The 26,394-nt window shown below is 41.1% G+C and overlaps 1 protein-coding gene across 2 annotated transcripts in view; it reads right to left on the bottom strand.

Annotated features, from left to right (window-relative positions):
• Positions 1 to 6,747: 6,747 nt before the first annotated feature.
• Positions 6,748 to 26,394, bottom strand: part of b3gnt2b (UDP-GlcNAc:betaGal beta-1,3-N-acetylglucosaminyltransferase 2b) — a 39,253-nt gene continuing 19,606 nt past the window's right edge. For both annotated transcript variants that reach the window (XM_079512436.1, XM_079512437.1), the window contains 2 exons: positions 25,972 to 26,118; positions 6,748 to 13,435 (listed from right to left, as the gene is read on the bottom strand). In XM_079512436.1, coding sequence (XP_079368562.1) covers positions 12,204 to 13,400 — 1,197 coding nt within the window. In that variant the 5' untranslated portion in view covers positions 13,401 to 13,435; positions 25,972 to 26,118 and the 3' untranslated portion in view covers positions 6,748 to 12,203. The remainder of the gene's footprint in view (positions 13,436 to 25,971; positions 26,119 to 26,394) is intronic.

Raw genomic sequence — 26,394 nt, 5'->3', positions numbered from 1 at the left:
GTGACTGAGTGATTTGAGAGCAGATATATACTGCCTGAGGCCTTTAATTAAAGCCTTGATCTGGCCAGCAGAGGGACTCAAGTAGATCACTCAGTGAGTGGTCTGTTTGATTCTGTCTGATGGCTGATTCAAAATTCAGATCAAAAGGGTCACTCCCACAAGGACTTAAACTACCCACAGAGTATAGAAAGACAAACAGAGAAAATACAAGATGACAGAATATTAGCAGAGAGGGTAAAAAACAATGCAGACAAACAGAAACAAGCTATAACAAAAACACAGAGAGGCAGAGTGGTAAGAAAAGGAGTGCGAATGAGAGAGATAGTTTTTAAGTGGTTAGAATAGAATAAGTGCAAAAAGAACAGAGTGTGTTCCTCTACCTGTGTGTGTGTATGCAGGGATTCAAAGTTTAAACAGCTGTGTAGCTGTTTATCTCCTTGTCTCTGCGACCGTGAGTGAGTGACTGAGTGATTTGAGAGCAGATATATACTGCCTGAGGCCTTTAATTAAAGCCTTGATCTGGCCAGCAGAGGGACTCAAGTAGATCACTCAGTGAGTGGTCTGTTTGATTCTGTCTGATGGCTGATTCAAAATTCAGATCAAAAGGGTCACTCCCACAAGGACTTAAACTACCCACAGAGTATAGAAAGACAAACAGAGAAAATACAAGATGACAGAATATTAGCAGAGAGGGTAAAAAACAATGCAGACAAACAGAAACAAGCTATAACAAAAACACAGAGAGGCAGAGTGGTAAGAAAAGGAGTGCGAATGAGAGAGATAGTTTTTAAGTGGTTAGAATAGAATAAGTGCAAAAAGAACAGAGTGTGTTCCTCTACCTGTGTGTGTGTATGCAGGGATTCAAAGTTTAAACAGCTGTGTAGCTGTTTATCTCCTTGTCTCTGCGACCGTGAGTGAGTGACTGAGTGATTTGAGAGCAGATATATACTGCCTGAGGCCTTTAATTAAAGCCTTGATCTGGCCAGCAGAGGGACTCAAGTAGATCACTCAGTGAGTGGTCTGTTTGATTCTGTCTGATGGCTGATTCAAAATTCAGATCAAAAGGGTCACTCCCACAAGGACTTAAACTACCCACAGAGTATAGAAAGACAAACAGAGAAAATACAAGATGACAGAATATTAGCAGAGAGGGTAAAAAACAATGCAGACAAACAGAAACAAGCTATAACAAAAACACAGAGAGGCAGAGTGGTAAGAAAAGGAGTGCGAATGAGAGAGATAGTTTTTAAGTGGTTAGAATAGAATAAGTGCAAAAAGAACAGAGTGTGTTCCTCTACCTGTGTGTGTGTATGCAGGGATTCAAAGTTTAAACAGCTGTGTAGCTGTTTATCTCCTTGTCTCTGCGACCGTGAGTGAGTGACTGAGTGATTTGAGAGCAGATATATACTGCCTGAGGCCTTTAATTAAAGCCTTGATCTGGCCAGCAGAGGGACTCAAGTAGATCACTCAGTGAGTGGTCTGTTTGATTCTGTCTGATGGCTGATTCAAAATTCAGATCAAAAGGGTCACTCCCACAAGGACTTAAACTACCCACAGAGTATAGAAAGACAAACAGAGAAAATACAAGATGACAGAATATTAGCAGAGAGGGTAAAAAACAATGCAGACAAACAGAAACAAGCTATAACAAAAACACAGAGAGGCAGAGTGGTAAGAAAAGGAGTGCGAATGAGAGAGATAGTTTTTAAGTGGTTAGAATAGAATAAGTGCAAAAAGAACAGAGTGTGTTCCTCTACCTGTGTGTGTGTATGCAGGGATTCAAAGTTTAAACAGCTGTGTAGCTGTTTATCTCCTTGTCTCTGCGACCGTGAGACCTTGGTCATAAAGGCTTCCTCTAGGCTGTGGTCAAAGGTGCAGGCTATCTCCAATAACGACACTTCCCTGGACTCTTCATCAACCACAACATCTGGTGTTTAGCTGTCAAAGATGTCTGGGTTATCACAGAGTTGAAACATGGATGGAATGACACACACACACACACACACACACACACACACACACAGACAGACAGACAGACAGACAGACAGACAGACAGACAGACAGACAGACAGACAGACAGACAGACAGACAGACAGACAGACAGACAGACAGACAGACAGACAGACACACACAGACACACACAGACACACACACACACACACACACACACACACACACACACACACACACACACACCTTGTGAACCAAAAGTAAATATTTTATGTAAAATATTTTGGTGCCATTTCTTGCATGCAGGCCATGGGAGAAGAACGCCAACTGATGGATAGAGCCAATTCGAAAGTGAGTCGAAGAAACAAACATATGTATATCAATATCAAAATTATAGCTACAGTATAATATAGCACCTGACAAAGCTCATGGTGAAATGCATCGTGCCAATCACTTGATGCAGTAATGGAAGGTCCATTACCAGAGAGAGAAAGAGAGAGACAGAGAGACAGATAGACAGATAGACAGATAGACATATAGACATATAGACAGATAGACAGATAGACAGATAGACAGAGAGAGAGAGAGAGAGAGAGGCAAAGTCTACCAAATCTCTATGATAAAGAGTATTTGAGCAGACCCAAAACAAATTCCAAACTTCAGGAACGTGTGGCAAGTTCAATCTTCTGCAAAATAAACAAAAGAGCAGGCTGTTGGAAAGCCCAGTGGAAGAGTACAGTCAGTGGACAGAATGACTGTACCACCACTGTGACTCAGTCTCTACATTGGAACCAACACCACTACTTTTACAAAATAGGATGTTTCACTAAGATATTTTTAGCATTTTGCATTGCCCGAAAAACACTACACAATCTGTCCAATTCTGATGCAAATACTTCTCATTTTGAGTTAAATGAAATGAAATGAAATGATTACTATATTTACCCAGGGTATCTGGGTTAAGCTCAAGAACTTGTTTCCAGCCAGGCCCTGCTCATAGAACATTTCATCGTAGTGGTTCAATGCCTTGTTCAAGGGCACTTCAGCGGTGGTAATTTTAACGTGTCGGACCGCTGATTCGAACTGGCGACCTTCCGGTATCAAGACCGCTCCGCAATCCGTTCGGCCACCGCTGCCACAAATCATAGTGTCAACTGTCAAAGTTAACGCCTGTGGTTTCCGAGGCTACCAACTGACTGACTTAGTGTCTTTTGATGCAGGGTTATCATTATGATTAGGTCATTAGGTACATGTGTGTTATGATTTCAAATGCTTTGACTTTTTGGGGGATTGTAATTTTCCTAAATAGCTCATCGACAAGCTCACAATGCGCCATGATGCATGTGTTTTAGTGAGTGAGCCACAGGGTTTCTTTCAACATTCTTTCACTTTCTCTAAATTGTCAATCACAGTGGAATAAACCTATCTTTACTTTCCTGATTGTTTAAAGCCTCTGGCACATACATACATTGACCAGCAGTAAACCATGCCCACCTGGCACTTACTTCAGTAGAATGAAAAGAAACAGAAATATTACTTGGGAATACCATTTGGCACAGGTCTGGTCTCATCTGGAGCACCTTCTAATCTGGAGCACTACAGTGTTTCCAAAAAAGGGTAGAAACAGAAAGAGAAAGAGAAATTGAGGGATAGGAACAATATGATCCCTACCAGGAGAAAGCTCTCCTTAAAGCACTTAACGTGAATATGATAGTTTGATATCTTGCACATGTGAACTCAATTTCTCTAGCTTGTAAAAGCCAAAATGACGCATTGATTGGTATCTCGTACGCCAGGGTTTTATAAACCTACTACTCTATATAAACCAGACCTGCACTCAGACAGAATCTGTTTGCGGTGCAGTGTGTACAGGCGTTTGAACACCTCCACAGCCATCTCCTCCGAGAATTAATAGGCCTTAAGTCATCTCGGTCAGTAGGAATTGACTTTCAAAAACACATTTTCTTTTTTTTTTTGGATATATTTTTATTTCATTTTTTGGATGAAAGGCACAGGTACAGGCATACAAAGAAAGTGCACACAAAGTGTAATTCAAATTATTATCAGTGGCTTGCCCCTTGCCTCATTTTTTTAAATCCTACCCCCAACCCCTGCACCAACCACCGTTATAAAAGAAAAAATATAGTAATGATAACAATTAAATGCAACATAAACATATATCAAAACAAATTGTAAATAAAGAACAATAAATTAATCCCTCCCAACCCACCCCGTCATAGGCCTGAAAAGAAAACGATACGAGCAAAAATGTCAACAAAGACCAAAAAAAACAAACACATTTTCTGACACGATCATGATTGCTCATGATTGTGCCCCTCAAAAACTAATTTTGCCTAAGTCACGTTTATCTGTCTTTATTTATATCTGCCTAACATTAGTACATTACTCTCCTAACACTGCTGATCCATCATGCCTTAATGCCAATGTTCTCAGCCTATCAGAATGCTTGTTACATTCAAAAATAGTATCTGCCTAATGGTGCGTGCACATGCTCAGACGCAAAGATACAGTCTACCATTCATTGTCAATGGAAGCCAGCGACATGACGATGCAAAGACACAATGATGTATGTAGCTGCTCCACACTTGCGTCTTTGCATCTGCCTATGTGAACGCAACATTAGTCAAAAAGTTGAATTGAAATGACTTAAGCAGATAGTGATCTTGGAATGTAACAATAAGCATTCTGATGGAGGACATATAGGCAATAAGGCACAATGAATCAGCAGTGTTAGGAGAGTGGAGTCAGGCAGACAATTTGTCCAAAATAACTACTTGCTATGAGGCTAACTTTATGAGCTCACATGCCATTCAGACATAATGTACATACAGTAATGTAAAGTGCACATGTAGTATGGACAACACACACACACACACACACACACACACACACTTACTTCCTGGGCTTAAACCACAGATGCCTGTTAGTGCCCCGGGAACTACTAGGTTGTCATGGCAACCAGATCCCACCATCCCTGTGGTTCTGTGATGACTCTGATGAGAGGGGGTCAAACCTCAGGAGGTAGCCTAAAGCTGAAAGAGGTTGCCTCGATCTGTTGATTGGCTAGAGACGTGTGTGTGTGTGTGTACACATGAGTGTCAGGTGTTGATTATAATATATTCCGTATTTGCCATCAAGTTCAGTTCTTTACTGTCCCTAAGTGATTGGCAGTGTCTCTACTAGAGTAAAAGTCATGCAAGCCACCGCTTCGAATGGTTGATTTTCACTCGCATCCCCTGTGCAAGCTGTGAGTGTGAGGATCCTGTCTGCAGTCTGTAGCCTACACTACTGCTGCCCTCTTCTGGTGTAAGGTTGCAACAACAACACTGAACAAAGAACCCAGGCGGTTCAAAATTAAATGAAATGATTACTATATTTACCCAGGGTATCTGGGCTAAGCTCAAGAACTGGTTTCCAGCCAGGCCCTGCTCATAGAACATTTCATCGTAGTGGTTCAATGCCTTGTTCAAGGGCACTTCAGCGGTGGTAATTCTAACGTGTCGGACCGCTGATTCGAACTGGCGACCTTCCGGTATCAAGACCGCTCCGCAATCCGTTCGGCCACCGCTGCCACAATAGTTCAACCATGATGCAGTGGTTCCCAAACCTTTCGTTTCAGGTCCAAGAGATTAGACGTTTGCAGCGCCACAAGCGGCTAATTAATAATTAATATTTGTTTAGAGTTTCAATGGAAATTCAATAATATGCGTTTGTTTTTCATTTTATAATTTTTTTTTTTTTAAATCTCGTTTTTTTTTAAATGTAGGAAAAGAAACTAGGATCGTTACTCAAGTCGTGACTCATAAATCATAAACCCACAAATGGTGGGTCCCGACCTACTATTTGGGAAACTGTCCACTGCACTGACCACTGCATAGCAATGCAGTATGTTTGTATGCAACAATGAAGGCCAGTCTTTTCTGTCTCTCTATACAGAGATTCTCAACTATTGTCCCAATAATCCAGTATACAGCTGGTTGTCATTAAAGTAGTCCAACCGGGAACCAGAAAGAGTGCAAGAAGCAAGACTGCAAACCACTTAAAGCAATTAGAAAACTAACAGTACACTCTGGGACCTAAAGATCAGAGTTGAAAACCATTAGTTCAAGGCCATGTGATGTGATTAATAGGGTATTACTGTATGTTCTGCCTTTTATCCAATGTGGTCATTTGTTCTTACAAAACATGTTTTTGTATATTATGAATTAGATGGACCTTCAGTGGTTTCAATGTGCATGTATGAGGATTGCAGGCGGTTCCGGCGAGCCTGGTGGACCCTATTGGAAACAAGTGTAATGCTTAATTGGGTCGTCCACTCACAGTTAACAGCCTTTGTATTGAGTTTGTGCTTGAAATGTACTGTAATTCTGTTACAATACTGTTAATAAATTCTTCAATCAATCAATCAATCCTTCCCGCGTGCGAAATGGTCGAGAAATGACAGAGTTACTGTGTTGGAGCTTTCCGTGCTCGGACATACAGACCCAGGGACAGACACGGGGACAGACATGCATGCACACATTGCTACTTAATGGAGAGGTTAGGCACCGCTCAAAAACGAAATACAATGTGGGTCCTTCGGTTATCAAATCCTTGTTCCTGTGTCCCGGCTGCTTAAGTGTCCATTTTGGTTACATTGGTGCAGTCTGGAGTCACAAACAAATAAAGGGAGGACTTTACTGTGTATGGGAGGTGGGGAGCAGCAAGGCCAAGGGGGTTCCAAGTCGTTTCAAAATGTCACACCACCATGAACCATGAAAAACAATTAAACAGAACTTACAAAAACAGCAAAATATACTTTATTGAAATAATCAACGACACTCAAAGTTATAGAAAAGGAATCACACGTGACAAGGTTTGAGAATCTCTTAAACACATACACATTTTTGGTATACACACTACCATTTCTTTAGTGCAGAGAATGTCCAAAATCTTACAACAGAAATTACAACAGGCATGAAGGTGAATGACATGACTATAAATATATAGTTCTAAATATGGGATCATGGTTTGTGGATCCAACAGCTAGTTTAAAGCCCAAACCACACCAATTATTCATCACGCAACTCCTTGCAACCATTATTCCCCAATGGCAGTTGCAAGGAGTTGCATTGGTGTTTTTGGCCTTAGAACTGTTTTGTTGCAAGGAGTTGCAACTCCTTGCAACTGGTATGGTTTGGGCTTTAAGAGTTAAACATTCTCTGAGTCAGTCAGCAATTAAGGACCATATATGTCTCTGTGTTGCAAAGGAATGATATTCATCAGATATGGCTGGCTATTTTTATGCGAAACAGTCAAGAAAAGCTTTAACATTCTAGGATTGCGTCGCAAAATTATTCACTTACTAAATGACATGGTCAACGTACTCCTGTCTAGTCTCAATTGATGTTGCAAAAAAGTTTTGGTGTGCCGACATACAATTTTCAAAGTCTTATACCCTTTTGGACAGAATTGACTCTTGACTGAGTAAATTTTTTTTCTTGTCAAGTCAATAGGAGAAAGCTCTGTACTGTGCCATTGTGTTGCTCTGTCTCAAATGCCATTCAAGAGTACGCACAGTAAAAGCCTCAGTGTTAATTTGTAAATGACAATCTACTGTGTAGAAGTTGAAAAGCTGAATATCTGTATCAGTTTAACATGACTGATAAATGTTCGAAAATAGTACATTCCTTGTCAAAACAGTGAAGTGAAATCATAATTTTACAAAAAGGTAAAGAGAAGGCTGTAATCCCAGGCTATCAGGGATAACAATGAAAATGTCATGTAATGTCTGGACAATGGTTGCCATTGGTTACAACTTGGGGTATGCCACCATGTTGGAGAATTGCCAGCAAAAGGAATAATATTTCAATGCCATCACATTTCCTCCCTGATTAAATAATGAAAACCACTCATTTATGCACAGCAAAAGGGCTTTCAAAATCACACAATGAAAAAGGGAGTGGAATACATCAGAGTGAAAGATGTGAGCACCTTCAGATCATCCCATTTGTTGTCACTCCCGTGAAATACCAAAGTGTCCCTTGTAATCATTGTCCAAAGATTCTGTGCAAGGCACCATTGCCCTCCACTTGACTTTTCTGCTGAAATGTCTGGATAAACATGCTGGGGATTAGAGGTTGGATTTCAAGTGAAGTGGAGGTTGAAGTAATGATAATATGCAGTGAACTACTTTTCAACTTGTAAACATTTCAGCTCGTCGCCTACCATACAGCATGTTGTAAAGAGGCTAGAATTTATAATGGCGTTTTTGGTTGGTTGACCTGCAGACAAACAGAACAGTGGAAGCTGACAGAACCTGCAGCACAACAGTAGTGCTTCACAACGGTTTTGCTTGTCGAAAATAGCAGATCTACAAACTCACAACACGTTGTGAACGACAAAGTATAAATCAGGCTCAAGTTAAATATTTAAAAGGTAATGCAAGTGATAGGTCATAGAATAAGTGTTACATAGTTCTATATTCTGATAGTACTCATTGCTATAGAATAGACAGTTCAGTAACGGGAGTTTCCATGTCTCGCAGCTCTTTGGTAAACGGAAAACACATTTTCAGGTCGGGATCCAATTTTATTCAATCAGGAGAGAGAACTCACACAGGCTACAGGATAAACAACTTAAGTGAATTTGGAACTGCTGAGACAAATAAATGACCAAACTCATTTTGAATTTGGAACACTATAGAATTTAAGCTGATAAATTGGTAGTCTCTCCTGATTGGCTGAAAATGTGCAACCCACATGACAATGTATATTCAATTAAAAGAGCTGGAGTGATAGGGAGACACCTGTTACTGAACAAACACTCTATAGCGATTACTATCAGAATATAGAGCTAGAACATTCAAAAAATAATAATAATAATTATCACTTACCCTACCATTAACAAGGATCCTCAATGTAATCTCCATTTTCCAAATGATAATTTCCTTAGCAGAATGGAGGAATGGGGTGTAGACTGTACTTTTTGAGTTTACAAAAAGAAGGATGCCATTTATTTTGCAAATAATAAACCCAGGCCTGTCTCTTTTAAAACTTAGTACATGTTATATTACAAAGAAACCAGCTGCCATATGGCATATGTAATTTATGACGAAACCAGCTGCCATATGGCATATGTAATTTATGAAGAAACCAGCTGTCAATCGACCATATCAGTAGATTGTATATTTTGAAAAAAAAAGAAAAAAAAATGAAGAGACACGGTTAAAAAAGAAAAGTACTGGGAAGACGTACTGGCATTAAAACTGTTGGTTATTGGAGCTGTTCAAGAAATAACATGCATCAACTGTTACCATTTGTAGTTAGTTAACCAACCTGACCAGCAGGTGGCAGCCTAACAACAGTCCCTTGTCCACATGTTACAGGGAAGATGTCCTTTTGTAGGCCAACCCTGAAATGAGCTCTGTAGATTTCCACTGGGTTTGGGATAAATTACAATAAACGAAATTTTCAGCATAAAAGCAAAATCCTAAATAAAAAGCATATGAAATCTGCCATGGGAACCCATTGCAAACGCACTTCCGGGTTTTAGGAGTATAAACCAACATTCTATGTCAAGGCCACCATTGGGGGTCATGGCAGGGGTCATCTCACTTTACGTTCACTCAGTCAAAGCTTTTCAAACCGACTTAAAAACAATAGCAATTTTGAATGGAGAACAAGAACATAGGTCATGTCACGTTTTAGTTAAAAGTGAATTATTGACAACCCTAAAAAAAGAAAAACACACCAGTGTATTCTAAAATGTTCTCAATGATATATATGACAGTGCACTGTGTATCAGGGTGCAGTTCAAAAAGTGAAGTCAATTGTTGGATGTGAAGAAGTGAACAAATCATTCCATGTCGATACAGTATGTATGTCGATACAGTGTATGTATATATATATATATACACACACACACACACATATATATATACACATACACACATACACCACCATATATATTACAGTATTATATATATAACTTATAAATGCAGCATCTTGTGACATATCACAAAAACTAAAACAAATGTGCGACAAAAGCCAAACAGCAAAGAGCTTAACCTGACAACACGATACCTCCACAATACTATTTTTTACAACCACATTAACAGCAAAATTGCCAGATCCCCAAAATGCAAAACAGTCAGGCAAAAAGCATCTTGGGCATTTTCTATGGGAAGATTATGGAAGCGGGAGTTATAAGCTTGGGATCTGAAGCTGTGTTCAATGATTAAAAACCCAAACCCTTCCCCCTCACTGATAAGGTAAGGAAGTAAAAGTGTAAAAATCACCAACAGATTCAAATGATTTAAAAAATCCACGGGATATGTAGCCTATAGCGAGGGTTTTTGTGTGGTAGGTTAAAATAAATTAAAAAAAAATCACCACTTTGTGGAAAATATGTATTTTAAACATGTATACTGGCATTTTGCATGTGGGGGAAAATGGCTTTGACAAGATATTCAAGCAAATAGACAGCATATAGATTTCCGTACCAATCCCAAACCAAGCCCAGACCTGCTGGGTTTAGCTAGGCATGGCTCCTACTCTCCTTTTCCCTCCCTGAAGCAAATACTCCCTTCATCGACCACATGCTTTAAAAAAAAATCATATGTAATTAGTTTCATTTCCAAGAGGGACATCAATCATTTGAAAAAGAAAATGATGTACAGTTTCAATTATTGTAAAAATGTGAAGAGCAAAATGGTGTACAGTTTCAAATATTGTAAAAATGTGAAGAGAATCATTCCAAGATGCAAAAACGCCACTTCATTTTGATGTGTAGGATTTGTATGGGAAAGATGTTATGCTACTTTACTTTTAAACGTTAGCACATTAACTAAATTAACTTTGGTTCTTCTTGGTTGACCAAATGGCGATGCTTTATACACTGGAATTTCAATATCTAAGAGATTATCCTGAAAATGTTTGGAAAGAAACTCTTCACTAAATTTGAAACACACGGTCAATGAAACATTTTTTTCATCTTTCTTTCTTAGGAGGTGGCGTGAGGGACTAGGGCAGAGAGAAGAAAGACTAAATACTTAAGGGAGTGTGGATGGGAATAGGAGCACATGCGTAGCCACAAGCAACCATTAAGCCAGTGTCCACTGGGAACCCTCTTTTTCTCAGCATTCAGCGGAAGGCCTTTTGGTAAGAGCTGGCTCCTGCTGTCGCCATGAGACTAATCAAAACAGGTTTGAAGCCCAATCGCCTTTTGTTAAAGCTCTGAAAAAGTTTTGACGACCAACAGCAGGAAGACAGAGTGCTACAATATGCTAATCCATTGAGACGACTAAAACTAAAGTTCTAAATGCATTTCAATGATGAGAAAAGGAAACCATCACTGTAAAAAAAAAGTCTCCAATGGACACATAGCTCAATGCCCGATTTAGTTGCGCGCATGTGTCTGCAACAAAAATAGCCGATCCACAAGCTCACAAAGCGTTGCAGTGCTATGCGTCGTGAGCTTGTTGATCGGCTATTTTCAGTATGAATCAAGCCTAAGTCGAAGTCTCATTGTAATACAGCATTGAGAGGCTCTACAGGGGAGCCAATACACAGTGTTAAAGCATCACAAAGGCCATATAAATAGATGTAATATAAATATGTGCACGCAAATGACAGACACGCTCACTTTGGATGAAGCTCGTTCTACATTAACAATAAAGGACAGCAGTTGGGTCTACCAAAGTCTGACATTATGTGAAAATACTATGATGGCCTCTTTTTGTGCAACAACAATGCGCAAGGCAATCCTTATTTTAAGGGGTGCAATGCATTAATTTGCCTGCACTCAGAAGACAGGTGACCCAAATCACCATAAAATATATCTTAAATGACATAAAGCTGCCAAATGTATCCACAAAATAAAATAATGGTGGCCATTCAACAATAGCCGATATAGGCCAGTACCACACAGGTGCCAACACGTCAGATGCCAAATGACTAGTGCAGGGCAAGCTTAACATTTGTTATCTTAGGTATATCCATTTCCATCAGACACAAAATGACTCCTACTGGGCAATACTGCCCATTTCGAACTAACAAAAAATGAATGCATATTGGCAATCTTCACCATTTCAGTTTGACAAAAACAATGTCTGTGAACTGTTAATCCCAAATGGCCGGACGTTGGAACCCCAAATGTTGGCAGCTGTGCAATCTCAGCCACTGGACACCAAACGAATACCACTGGACAATGTACCCAGTTAGTCATATCCAAAATGGCTACCGTTGAAATTATTACTGGCAGTTTAAGTCAGGGTCACTGAGCCAAGTCCAGATCTGTATCATCTCCTGTGGAGTCCTGGGGTGCACGAGCATCAGACTCTTATAGGCACAGGGGTTTGACCTGTACTTCTCCTCTATGTCAAAGGTCCTGAAGCCCTTGTGCTTTTCTGGCGCCAGACCTAGTTTCCTGAGGCACATGCCTGTGTAGACATCATCTATGGGGTAGAGCGGCACCTGCTCTGATACATTGTACAGACGCGCGGCCATATCACCAGAGTACAGGTACCCTCCTCCCCCAGCATACGGAGGATACGTGCCAACGTACATGGTGTCTGGGATGAAGTACTTGACCTTCTTGTCCCGGTGAGGCCCCGCGTTAGTAATCACATCACCCACAAACAGGTCCCTGGCCTTAGGTCCCGAGAGACCCTTGAGGAAATCCAGGATGCGGTGGGTATTGACGAAGACGTCGTCGTCCCCTTTGAAGATGTAGCGTGCCCCCGGGCAGCGAGTCTGCACCCACTCCTGGAATAGCACCTCTTTGACGGTCAGGTTAAAGAAGGAGTCCCTGTAGTCCCACTGGACGATGTCCCTGTGTCGCTTGCTCTCGTAGCGTAGCATCTCCGATAGGTCCGGGTGGTGGTCGAATGGGGTGGCGTTGCCGAGGAGGAAAACCGTAGCCACTGTCCGATTGGCCAGCGTGCCCGCCCGTCCCCACGACTGACGAATGGCCTGCCGGCGGTCAAAGTGCGAGGCCAGGGATTTGACGGCCAGCAGCAGAAAAGGCGGGTCCTCCTGGCAGACATGAGGCTGGTCCACCAATAGTGGATACGAACGGCAGCGCATGTAAAGCAGGAAGTCCTTGAAGCGGCCAGGTAGGGAGTTGTAGTCCTTCACCTGGGTGGTGACCCTGAGGTCAGGCTGGCAGGGGTCAGAGTTCAACCCTGTGTCGTTAAGCCAGTCTGGCCTTTCGGCGGTGCTGTCATTGAAGATGAGGATGGGGTTTTGTTGGAGGTCTAGAACCTGCTGCCTGCGATTCCAGAAAGCGTTGTTTGGCTTAATTTTGGCCCAGAAGCGCTTGGTGGGCACGCGCACCTTGTTGCGGCCACTCTTGTCTTGGCTGCTGTTGCGCGAGATCAGGATGAAGATGAACAGGTTGAACATCATCACCATCACCACCACCTTTAACCTTCGCCGCAGCAATGCCATGGCAGCGATGAAGGCCCACCTCCGCCGCTCACCACCTGGATTGAGAAAAAACAAAAAGTGAGTATAAAATGCTCTGTTATGTTATAGAAAACTGCAGGTCTGCTACAACACTCAGTTATTTTATGTCAAAGCTGAAGCTCAAGTCACAGCATTTTAATGATTTTCTTTTTTTAAATAATTTATTCTGCACTGTAATTTTTATTTTAACTTCTTGTTATTTTAAATGTATTATTTATAATGTGTTTATTTTGTGTCTTAATGCTCCGTTTTAATCTCTTAATGTTTATGTTTTGTGTAAAGCACTTCAAATTGCACGTCGCGAGTGCAAGTGCAAGTGTGTTATACAAATAAACTTGCCTTGCCTTATGTCTACAATAATTATCATTCTAACTAAACTGGTTGTTCATTCTAACTCTAGGGTCACAGGAGTATTTTATATGTCTATTATCTTTCACAGTGGAAAGATAGGGTATACACAGAGGAGAAAAGTATAAATGTAGCATGCATATCAAATTAATTTAGAATATGTGGGTCAGTCGTGCCTGAAAAAGACAGGGAATTAAACTTTCCAGTGTCCTAAAATTAAAATTATACAAATTAACATTTTTTGGGGGCAAGCTCAGAACTGTTCCCAAAGAAAGGGAGATTATAACAACAGTCATACAACACCATGAAGATAATATTTATTTTGGAAAAGGAAAAGCATCAGGCAGCATCAAAGCTCCATAAAATAATCTAAAAGAATTAAAAATTAATGAAAAAAGTAATAATAACAACACGTATTAGGAGGGCAGTATCAGTCACCAGAAAAAAGGATATGTGTTTTTGATGATTCTAACATGGTTAAAATGTTGGTTGATGTTACAATGGGTTTGTATAGGAAGGCGGCGGGGCAGCCTACATTAATATCAAATATCTAAATACTGAATCGAGCAATTAAAAAACTGTCTTGGGTGTTCACATAAGCCTGAGTAAATGATGAAATAATGGTCAACAGTTTTTTTTAAAGTGAAATATCCCTTTAAGAACAGTGGTAAGGAAGACAGTTCCTTCGACGGCATTCCAATGGAAATGTGATCTAAAGGCAAACTTGACAAGCGACATACCACTCCCTTATGTCACAACAATGACATACTCATCTGTCATGACACATTACTACCTCACCTTTCGCACTTCCACCAAGCATAGTTAGCATGGTTAGTTCACATTTTTTTACTAAAGCTGTTGGAAATACTTAGTGGTTGCAAAAGTATTAATTGATTGCCTAAGTGTTGAGAGTTACTGGTCTGGTTTTGGTGAATATGAAGTTGTTCCGGTCATTTGGTGGGGATCTGGGGGCCACGCATAAAAACATGAATGAATCCACAAAACTAGCATAATTTGTATTGTTGACCTATTTCTATCCATATAGCGCAACGTTTGTGTGTGTGTGTGTATATATATATATATATATATATATATATATATATATATATATATATATATATATTATATATATATATATAGATATGTTACGGCTATATTATATATGTTTTTTTTTACGGAGCATGTCAAACAAAGCACTGGGCACACAGTGGCCTCTCCAATATGGCACAGTGTATGTATCATCTATATGGCAAAGCGCCGATTATCAAAACGTAAGTGTGCGTCGCAGCTGGTACACAGACCAGAAAAGAGAACACAACAGGAGAGGGGGCATAATTGGCACACAGCGCAGCGCAGCAGCGGCCCGAGAACACAATACAAAATATACAAGTAAGACGTGAACGCGGGAAGCGAACGCTGCTCGTAAATTGTTTTAAAAAAAGTTTTCTACCGTGTGTGTGCGTGTGTTTTTTTGTGTGATACAGCTGTGCCCTCTGGTGGCGGGCGGGTGGTGTCACAGCGTGACACACAGACAAGACATGTTCTGCTGGGTTACATAGTAAATGGCTATGGAATATGGAATTTGCAAACATTAACACTAGTGGCAGTACAGCAGCCCGACCTTCAGAACACAGTAGAATAAACAACAACCCGCACTGACGGGAGACGGTGAGATTCATGCGTCCCGCACGTAAAGCTAGACCAGAAACAGGACACTGAGGACAGTCATTGCGTCAGCACGGCTGTAGCCTCGGAAACCCAGACGTTTTATTTCCAGCATGGAGGTGGGGGGATGTAGTTTGCGCGCTTCTATCTGTTACTTCTCTGACAGTTTGAATTCTGTACACACACACACACACACACACACACACACACACACACACACATAGAGCAAAAATATGATATGTGGAAATTGAAAACATATATTTTTAATTTTCTTTCTTCTTTTTTAATGAATGCCCCAATATATATATATATATATATATATATATATACACACATACATACATTTTATACTTTGACAATACACTGATACTACACCTACAGCATGAGATCCTATCTCCCCCTTCACAAGAACAGTCTCCCAAATGGCGTAATAGTGAAAGCCAGCCACACCCAAGAGTTTAATCCAGATCAGTTTTAATCGGATCTCGATCAAACTTGGCAGATATGTACCTAAGGTTAAAACCAGCGCTACTGTTCAAAGTTCAACTATATGCATATACATACATACATACATACATACATAGGTCATATTTAGGTCACATTTTATTTATGACCCTAACGGAGCATGTGGTGTTGGTGTAGCAACTCTCGGAGTGCTTTTCTAAGATTATCATCCTCCAGATCCACATGCATGCCTTTTGGTCTAGGAGAAAAATGTAATTCTCCCCCTTAACCTTTTTCTACCTGAAAAAGTAAATAAATCAGAGGTCAAGTGGACTGCTAACTCCTGAAATGACTCCTATGCATCTTTGTTTGTGTAAATAATGTTGGTGATATACCCGTGGAATGAAGCTCATGCTGTAGGTTGCACAGCAGCTAAATGCACTCATCAGGCACAGGCAAATGAGTGAATGGTACATTCCTTTATGCTTAGCATTATCTCGCTGTCCAAGAGAGTGCATGTTAACAATTAGCCAATCAAAACCATTAAGACGAACATAAACTATAGTACTAGACGATATGACATTTCCCAAAAGTAAATGCCATAAAACCATTTAGATAAGCATGCACTGTACAAAGTTCACTGAAGGGGTGTCAACTTGGTTTATTGCATTGCCCAACAAAGCTTATAAAATGAAATTCACTGGCAGGATTAGCCTAGATAAACATAAGAAGAGGAAGGGAGAATTAGATAAACCGCCTCCTATTAAATGTGCCTAGTAGTGAGGTTCAGACAGGAAATGCCACCCCTTGTGGCAACTTAGTTTGTGGCTCCATTATCCAGCTGGTGTCGAAGGCATTGGTAAATATTTCTCTATGCCAAAAAGGGTCTGGTCAACTGAGTTGGCTGACTTGTGGGTAGGTCTACCTTGATGATGAGAGCCAGCCCAGTAAAAGAACAACAGCCAACAAACAGACCTCCATTTACTGATTGATTTTCACAATCCAATTGCATTGTGGCTCATGCCAAGGACAATGCTAGGTCTATTCAATTTAGACTACCACCCCTTATTACTGACACTATAATAAACATTTAGAATTATCTGTCCTAGATACTAGAGTTTAGTGGTATAGGTCTTGAGGTTAAGGTGTAGGATATTTATTGCTGAAAAATAAATACCGGTAAGCTCAGTGACAAACTAGAAAAAGTGCCCCTCGGCTAACGCACCCCTCACCAACCTTATGTCTAACCAATGCTATGTCTAACCAAAGGATGCCTCCCGGTCTCCACCAGGATATTAGCGTTTGTGATGTTTGTACAAAATGTCCATCAAACAGATCTGTGTTGAACACATGACTATAGAGGTAGTGTATACCGATTTGCGTGATGTACGGATAAAATCTGTACGAGTAATATAAAGAAATGTGTGTGCAAGAATTGGTCTTATGATGGCGCTATGACCTGCAGATGTGGAAAATACAGGGCAAAGGTTATTCCTTGGCCTCTAGGAGTGCACATACAAAGTTGTACACAGATCGGTGCAGATATACTGTAGGTGAAAACATGAATTGGCCTGTGGCCTGTTATAGCGCCACCATGAGGATGATTTGGGTTGGCTCTGGACCGCAGACTGCCGAGGTTATTTCAATGCAGCACACACTGCACTGACATCCTGTTTTGGGCATCCATGTTTAATGCTACATAAATAGCGTCAATGCTAGCGAGCTAAAATGAAGCCATCCTTGCTCTAGAAAGCGCCAATGTTTCCATCTAAACCACCGGATAATCTGCAAAGACCTCCGAACATCGCGCATTTTATCCAAACCATGGAGAGCTCCGTAGATTAGGAGTTATTCAGCTTTTTAGTCAGCCTGTATAATGGGAGGTGGACGGCAGCGCGGTTGCGCAACCCGGTCTAGGATCGCTAAAGAAGATAAGGCCAAGCCAAAAAAATAATTTAAAAAAATAGAATAATAAAGCTTATCAGACGGAACATTACGCCAGAAGCAGTTGCCGGTTGGATTCCTTCTGGGCGGAACGTTCCGTCAAGCAGTTAAACCGTTAAGTCGCATTTCTTCCTCTGCCTAGTGAGAATGTGTTCAAGATGTATTGTGTTCAAAATGGACCAATCCTGCAAACTTTGGAACTTGGAAGGCAATCTTAGTCAATTGGGGGAAAGCGGACAGATCCGTGTTGATCAGATGACTATACCGATTTGCGTGATGTGATACTCTCCCCATGCCTTCGGCCTGGTGGAGACAAGAACTGTTCATGATATTTACTTTGTTTTATAATGCAAGATAAATTAGATAATCTACCAACCGGGATGTGTGTGTGTTTGGCATTATGACTCGTCCCCAAAATAGTGCCGACATCATAGACTAGCCTCAAAGTACCCTGGTGGGTACTACACTGGGTACTCTGACAACAACAAGTACTATGGTGGGTACTACACTGGGTACTCGGACAACAACAAGTACTATGGTGGGTACTACACTGGGTACTCTGACAACAACAAGTACTATGGTGGGTACTGCACTGGGTACTCTGACAACAACAAGTACTATGGTGGGTACTGCACTGGGTACTCTTGACATGGTGGTGCCCTGGTGCAGGTACTGCATTGGGTGCTCTGACAACAAGTACACTGGGTTCCCAACTGGCATTCCGTTTACAAAAGAGGTGGAGAGATGGGGACACCCCTGTTACTGAACAAACACTCTATATAGTATACCAATTACCTACATATTTAAAACTAAAAGATATATGCTGTACTGGATACAATTTCTCTAATATTCTATTAATGTAGTAAAGTAAGAGAGCTATTCCTTGCCATAATAATACTACTACTAATATTACTGATTATATAACATTTAATTTGTCTATGTAGGTTGTCCTTGGACAAGCCCTCCATCAGTGTTTTCAGTCAGCTTGATCCTCCATGCATCTGGCTATAGCTCGCCAGCACTTTCTGCCCCTGCACCTTAGTACGTCCACGCATACATTGGAGTGGGATGCCCTCGCAATTGATCCCTGTGTGTTGGCTGACTTGACTCCCAGTGCTCCCACAGCACCAGTTTTCTGGCTGGGAGCGGTGTAGTGCACTAATTAAAGCAGTAAATCTGAAAGTGATACAGACTAGGTGTGTGTGTGTGTATATATATATATATATATATATATGTATATATATATATATATATATATATATATATATATATATATATATATATATATATATATATATATATATATATATATACACACACACACACACACACACACACACACACACACACACACACACACACACACACACACACACACACACACACACACACACACACACACACACACACACACACACACACACACACACACACACACACACACACACACACACACACACACACACACACACACACACACAGACAGAAACACACCCTGAGAGCCATTTCAGCTGACCCTGGTCATTTAGCAATAAAAGGCTCTATTCTGTTTGCTCTATGTACTCTGAGCAGCAGAGGTGTTCCATTTCACCATGCTATAGAGAGAGAGCAGTTTCCACTGCCCCTGGACGTGTGGTAATAAAGACTGAGCACTGTTCCATTAGGGCATTTAGCCGACACGTTCCATCCTGAGTTACTCACAATGAGTGAGCAGGTAAGAGAGTCAGTGTCTAGTTCAAGGACACGTAGACAAGACAAACTGGATGTTGATGAACATATCACTGTCCTTTATGGGGACTGAACCTGTGACCTTTTCGATACGTGGACCTCGCTGCCCGTGTTAATTTCCCATACATTGTTTAGTATGACATGTTTAGAAAGCACGATGAAATCTGGCCTTGCCAACAACAATGAAAAGAATTTAAGGAAGCCAAATATTTTGGGGCTTTTTTTATCGTCACCTGACTGGTACCTGTTCCAGCCTGGTGAATTTTAATAAAAAGAGAAAAATGTGACGAAGCAAACAGAGAACAATACGGCCTTTCACCACAAGTGGTTCTGACTCGGGTTTCTCCACTGGAACACTTGCACGTTCTGCCATGATAACATTGTCCTCTCTCTACCTCTCCTTCTTTTTATATCCTCGTGCCCGTCAGTTTCTGTATTACCGGTATATTCAATTCCTCGTTGAAGCTTTTTGCTCAGAGAACCTCGACAGTGGCCTCATTTACACAGTACATGAGTGTCCTATAACTTTGACACGTAATGTAAAAATCTAGGACAAAGAAATGGGTTACATTGATGGCATGACATTATAATTATTTTTTACGAAATTGAAATGTCAGATATGATACACCGTTTTGAACTTTTGTCTGTGCTTATGGTTATGCCTCCTATGAGCCTTTACTAAAGAGGACATCTGGTCACTAGGCAGGTCTAACCATGTTCTCACCTGTCAGCAGTCTGTCAGAGTAACTATTTGTAAATCTAGCATGGTCATGTAGAAAGATATGGCTCTGTCCACTAAACAAGAATCCATCTACAAGTGTATATAAAAGGGAACAAATGTCTGATATTGAGACATGTATTTGCATGTGGCAGTCTCAGAGAGCTCTCGACTTCTGTTAAACAAATAACTGGATTCATTCCACTCTACCCTTGTGGGAATGTCATACTGAATTAGGTATGTACATTCATTCATTTCCTCCCACAAAAAAAATGTGATTAATATGTGAAATGCGATAAAATCTGTGTAAAGGTAATATGAGAGTAAAGAAAAAAATAAAACATTTAACTGGTACGCCACAGAGCATCAAAGGAAAATGACACCAAACACAACTTTGGCTCAAATTAGCTAGTAGCCCCAAAATCTGCTTCAACAGCTCATTCAACAGCTGCTTAAACAGCTTGTTATTTGTTACACCAGGCTTTCTAGTGCAGGGCCACAGAGTACACGATAGAGGTTAATCCATTAAGACCTGAGGCCGATTCTATAAATGCCTTCTAAGTAGTTCTTTCAAGATTTTGAAACTTGTTCAAAAATGGCAGAGCACAAACTTGTATATCTGCTATTTTTGAATATCCAACACAAAGAAATCATCTAAAATGACAGATGCTTTCCTGGTTTTAATGGGTTAATTCCAGGGAAGACAAGGACTTGTCTTTAATTGATACGACTTCATATCATAATAATACACAGTGGATTTCTCAATCAGCTCCAAAAAAGAATTGCGTGAATAAAGGTGAAAAGGTTGGTGACGCGAGTTGAGGTGGGTTCTCTCTCTGCCACGCTGTTGCCATTTCCTCTTACTGCCTCAATGACTCTGTATTAGGTTTCTGCTTGTGTGCCTCCTAGCAACATCTCTGCAACACAGCCATGCTGCCTTCTGTTTGTCCTCCCCTTATTCCCCCTCTCTCTTTAACGCTATCCCATTCTCCTCTTCTCTGTTTCCCTTCTCCTGAACTGTTCTATTTCACTATACCTTTTAATTACCATCACCCCAGCACAATGCTCCCATCACTTTCCTTGAAATGAAATGAAATGAAATGAAATGATTACTATATTTACCCAGGGTATCTGGGCTAAGCTCAAGAACTTGTTTCCAGCCAGGCCCTGCTCATAGAACATTTCATCGTAGTGGTTCAATGCCTTGTTCAAGGGCACTTCAGCGGTGGTAATTTTAACGTGTCGGACTGCTGATTCGAACTGGCGACCTTCCGGTATCAAGACCGCTCCGCAATCCGTTCGGCCACCGCGGCCTCCATATGCCTCCCTCCCTCCTTCACTCAGCCTTTCCTAACCTCTCATGCTCCTTGCATACGTCTCAAACACCACCATGTAAGATTAACAATGGCAAATTGAGTAACATAAAGCAGATTCACGACATATTTAAGCATGAACATATGAAAGGTTGTGCTATCCAGTGAAATACTGGCACTGGAGATGCAGCTGTAGGTCATCAAAGCAGTACACTATACTGAGTACAGATACAGTATCTTGGTAACACAACCTTGAGAATGTAATGCATTTTGCCTTTATAGAATGTTTTTTATCATTGTTTCCAGCACTACAGGCTCATGCGGGTGGTCTGGCATGTTTGGCCCACTGACTATGACTCATGGTATACTTGACAGTACTGCCGACCATTTTCCAAAGCATGATAGCATATTGTGGTTTGTTTGATTTTCGGGGGAAGCCACTGTCTTCAGTTCATTTCGGTATGGAATGAAAAACTAAAGATGATCAAAAACAACTTGAAAACTTGCTTGAGATGGGTAATTCTACACCAAAAATATAACTGTATGGTTATTCTTTGGGCAAGTCATGTTATCGTTGCATTTTAAAAGCATGGTTTAATTTGAGATGTCTAGCCTAAAATAGCCCCTGGAGAAAACAAGATTGTCCTATTAACCCCATGCAATTATGTTTGGCCAATGCAGACTAAATTACTCAGTTAAGTTTGGACAAAACATAAACAAAATGATTCTAAAATGTATGGCAAAACGATCAATGTTTATATGTGTAATCAATGTACTGATGCCGTTATGGTTCTAAAACCAACTAAAGACAGAAGCTTTGTTGTTTCGATTTAAATGTATATGTTGTGTTCCACCATTAAGAAAATAGTTTTACGATTAGGAATTAGGCTAATTACAATACATGTAAACAAGGCAGAACAACAGTGGTAAAGTGTCCAGGCTAAGAGACAATGCTATGTTCTCGGGTAAAATGTAGAAATCATTCTTATAACCACTTATGCTATCACCATATAGTACTGTAGCTAGCTACGTATCTGGGCGGCCATTTGGCAATACCGTAATTATAACTCTGGGAATGTCTCTTGTCCAATCGCAAGGCATGGTCAGAAGAACTACAGTTTTAAAGGCTAATATTACAGGACTCTACAGGTAGTGTGTCCCAGTCACTCCCTCCCTTCCTCCCTACAATAGCTACACCAAATATACGCCTATCCTACATCAAATACACACCTACAGTAGCACACACCAAATACATTACTTGGCATACGGCAAATATAGACATACCACAAAATAAACACAATTACTTAATACTTTGTATGCCTACAGTAAACGTCTTGTATGCTTTGCACTTGGCACATGATACACAAGTAGTAGTGGCTATTCTAGCTGAAGTTTTTTTTATTTTTTTTTTATTATTATTATTTTTTATTGTCTCCACCAGGCCGAAGGCATGGGGAGAGAGTATGTTTTGCACTCCGTCCGTGTGTGTGTGTGTGTGTGTGTGTGTGTGTGTGTGTGTGTGTGTGTGTGTCCGTCCGTCCTTCCGTCCGTCCGTTACCAGCTAATCTCCGGCACCGTTAACCCGGTCGATGCCAAACTTTGCACACACACTCTCTGGATGCCAACAATGAACCTCTGCCCCACATTTTCCAGAACGGCCTGTTATAGCGCCACCATGAGGCAGCTTTTCACATTTTGTACCTAAAACTGCACCGATCTGCGTGAAACGTTGCATGCACACTCCCTAGAGGCCAAGGACAAACCGTTGACCTGCATTTTCCGCATCTGCCTTTTATAGCGCCACCAGGAGGCCGACTTTTGTAAAAACACATTTTTTGATATTACTCCTCCAATTTCTGTCCAAACATCTCACAAATCGTTACACAGTATCTCTATGGTCATGTGCTCAAGTCGGATCTGTCCGATATTTCATATTCCATCCTAATTGGCTATAATTGGCTTTCACAGTTTGCAAGATTGCCCCGTTTTGAACAAAAGCCTCAAATCATGAACGCAGCATGCAATTTACGTGAAATCTTTCACACATTTTCTTACTAGGCTGAGGAATATATCCCACCCTTTTCACATTGGCCTGTTATAGCGCCACCAACAGGTTGATTTTTGCAAAACACATTTTTGGAACAAAATGCCTCAAAAACTGTCCTATCCTCCTGGTGGAGACCTGTGCCCAGAAGGGCACTTTTTCTAGTTTTAATTTGTTTTTGTGGCTTTCGCCTTTATTTTATATTTTTTATGGAGGGACAGACCCCCTTTCCTGTCAGTAGGCTGACAGGAAATGGGGAGAGAGATGGGGGAAGACATGCAGTAAAGGCCGTCGGGATCGGGAGTCGAACCCACGGCACACTGCCAGACTAGATTACCAGCCAAGGTGCCTGGACCACTGAGCCACGGCCCAGGCCCTAGCTGCAGTTTTAGTCATAAACACATTGTGAAAGTATTCTTGGAGTAGTATAATGACAATGTGAAAGTATTCTTGGAGTAGTATAATGACAATAATCAAAACATTTGTGAATAAAAGAGTCTGAATACAGAGGAACTGGAACAGACAGATGGTGGAGATTGTCTATTCCATCTAACATCTAGAGTACGTGCGTGCCGTCTTCCGGTTTGGCTACACAATTAGAGGGTCAAGATAATGACTACCGCTTTTCACTTCAAATGAAAACGAGAGAGCCTCTGTCCCACAGAGTCATTCTCAGTGCTGTGTTGAACCTCTGATCTGGGAGACAATGTTTTACTATTTTTATTACAGCCAGTGTCCACATGCCATCTCAATTCCCATCGCAATCACCGAAACCAGAGTTTCACAAATGGCGCATTGCCAGTATCTCAATGTTCTCTTTTAACCCATTTTGGGCGGGAATCCCTTTTGGTGTTAGCATTAGGTTATGCTTGGCGCGCTACGAGCTTGTAGGTCTGCTATTTTTGAAAAATCGAAGAACGACTAGCTTTTTTTTTTAAGCTTTTTCAGATAACTGTCAGGATGTAGAAGACATTTTTAGAATCTGATCTCAGGTCAGAATGGGTTAATAACCCAATGATGATAATGGACACTGCAGATTGCAAGCAGTGGCATAAAAATGTCAAGATGGGCCATGAATGTTATCCGTCACCAATCATTGTGGAAAAACGCAGGCCTTCTAAACCTCATTGATTAGATCAAAGCAGCAATCTACTGGATAATGGCAGGAACTGTTTGATGAGTCTGCATGTTATGATACCTTATAAAAGGTCATATGAGGTAAGGCTTTATAGCCTTAGAGTGGGAGGGTGGAGTGAAAGGGTAGACAGCAGAAATGTCACAATTTTAAAGGTATGCGTGTCTGTGAATTTGAGATATTCATTTTATATTCTTTTCAATTACTTTCAAGGTCATGTGTTGCGAGTTGTGGTTTCAAGTCAAATTCTTAGGCCAGACCTTACATTTGTTGCTAAAATTGCTAAATTACTGTAACCTTTCCACATTCCACAGACCGGACAGGTAGGCTACATTAAAAGATGTAGCAGCACTGCAGGAAACAATAGTCAACTATTTGCGTCATCAAGGAACATAGACTTGTCTGCTGAGCAGACTCGGCACCAATATGTCCACAGAGGGAGCGTACTGTACATAACAACACATGCATATTTACCTCTATGGCATCGTCACTACACGCCACACCCTCAATCTATCTATAATTGCACCACGTCTCTGTCTGTCTGTACGTGTGTATGGCTGTAATGCATGTAACTCGATAACCGTTCCCCCCACTGGCTTCAAATTCGACACACACGTTCCACAGCCCCACAGGGAGTGCAGTGCCCGGTGTCGAGTCGGTCGGACCCACGGTTGTCCAGAATAGCCACAAAAGGCCTCTGCCCGGGCTCTTTTAGGCCCCTGCCCATGGTCCATATATGGAGCTGGCCTGTTCTGACATCACAGCACTCCATATTTGGGCATGCCTGACAAGAACTCCATAAGCTGGCCTGTTCTGACATCACAACACTCCATATTTGGGCATGCCTGACACAGAACTCCATATATAGGAATAAAGGGACACAGAGAGACGCATACAGAAATCTCCATAGATCGGCATAAAAGGGACATAGACAGATGGGTGGAACGGGTAGTCTGCATTTCTGGTTGTCCAGAACCAGCACAAAAGAAACTCCATACTGTATATGGGCATAAAAAGGGACACATACATTAATAATGTAATGTAATAATGTAGTAAATAATTAAATTCATAAAACGAAGGTTCGACCATTCATTCGGAAACACCACCGAACGTCCAAACCCTAGTGGCTTCAGGGTCAGCCCTAGTGTGTGGGTGTGTGTGTGTGTGTGTGTGTGTGTGTGTGTGTGCAGGCGCGCGCGCATGCGAGAGATTACCTTTGCAGGTGAGGGGTCTTCAGGTATTGTTGCTCAGGTGTCTCCTCTTGGCTCCCTTACCCCATACTGAGCTCCACCCTCTCTGAAATCGCAGCCAATAGGGACGCAGGGGTGAAGTACGGATGGGAAGGGACCAGAGGAAAAAACCTGTAGACAGGAAGACAGACGAGGCGTTAGCGGTTTTACGGTGCCAATAAGACTGGCCATAAAGTGTAAACAACACTCACTATACACAGTAAAATCCCATAGTGTATTTAGCTCCAGAGAGTGTACAAATGTCCCATTTGGTTCCAATCTTTGGAAATACCTTAAGGATCACTAAGGATCTATAAGTACAAAAAGATGCTTAGAGTAAGTTAACTCTTCCCTTGATAGGTGGGCATATACAGCTCCATCTCAATGAATTAGAATATTGTTCATTTT

The sequence above is a fragment of the Electrona antarctica genome (genome assembly GCF_951216825.1).
Source record: "Electrona antarctica genome assembly, chromosome: 10".
Lineage (NCBI taxonomy): Eukaryota > Metazoa > Chordata > Actinopteri > Myctophiformes > Myctophidae > Electrona > Electrona antarctica.
Note: the sequence above shows the minus strand (reverse complement) of the source record. Positions and strands in the feature narration are given on the sequence as shown.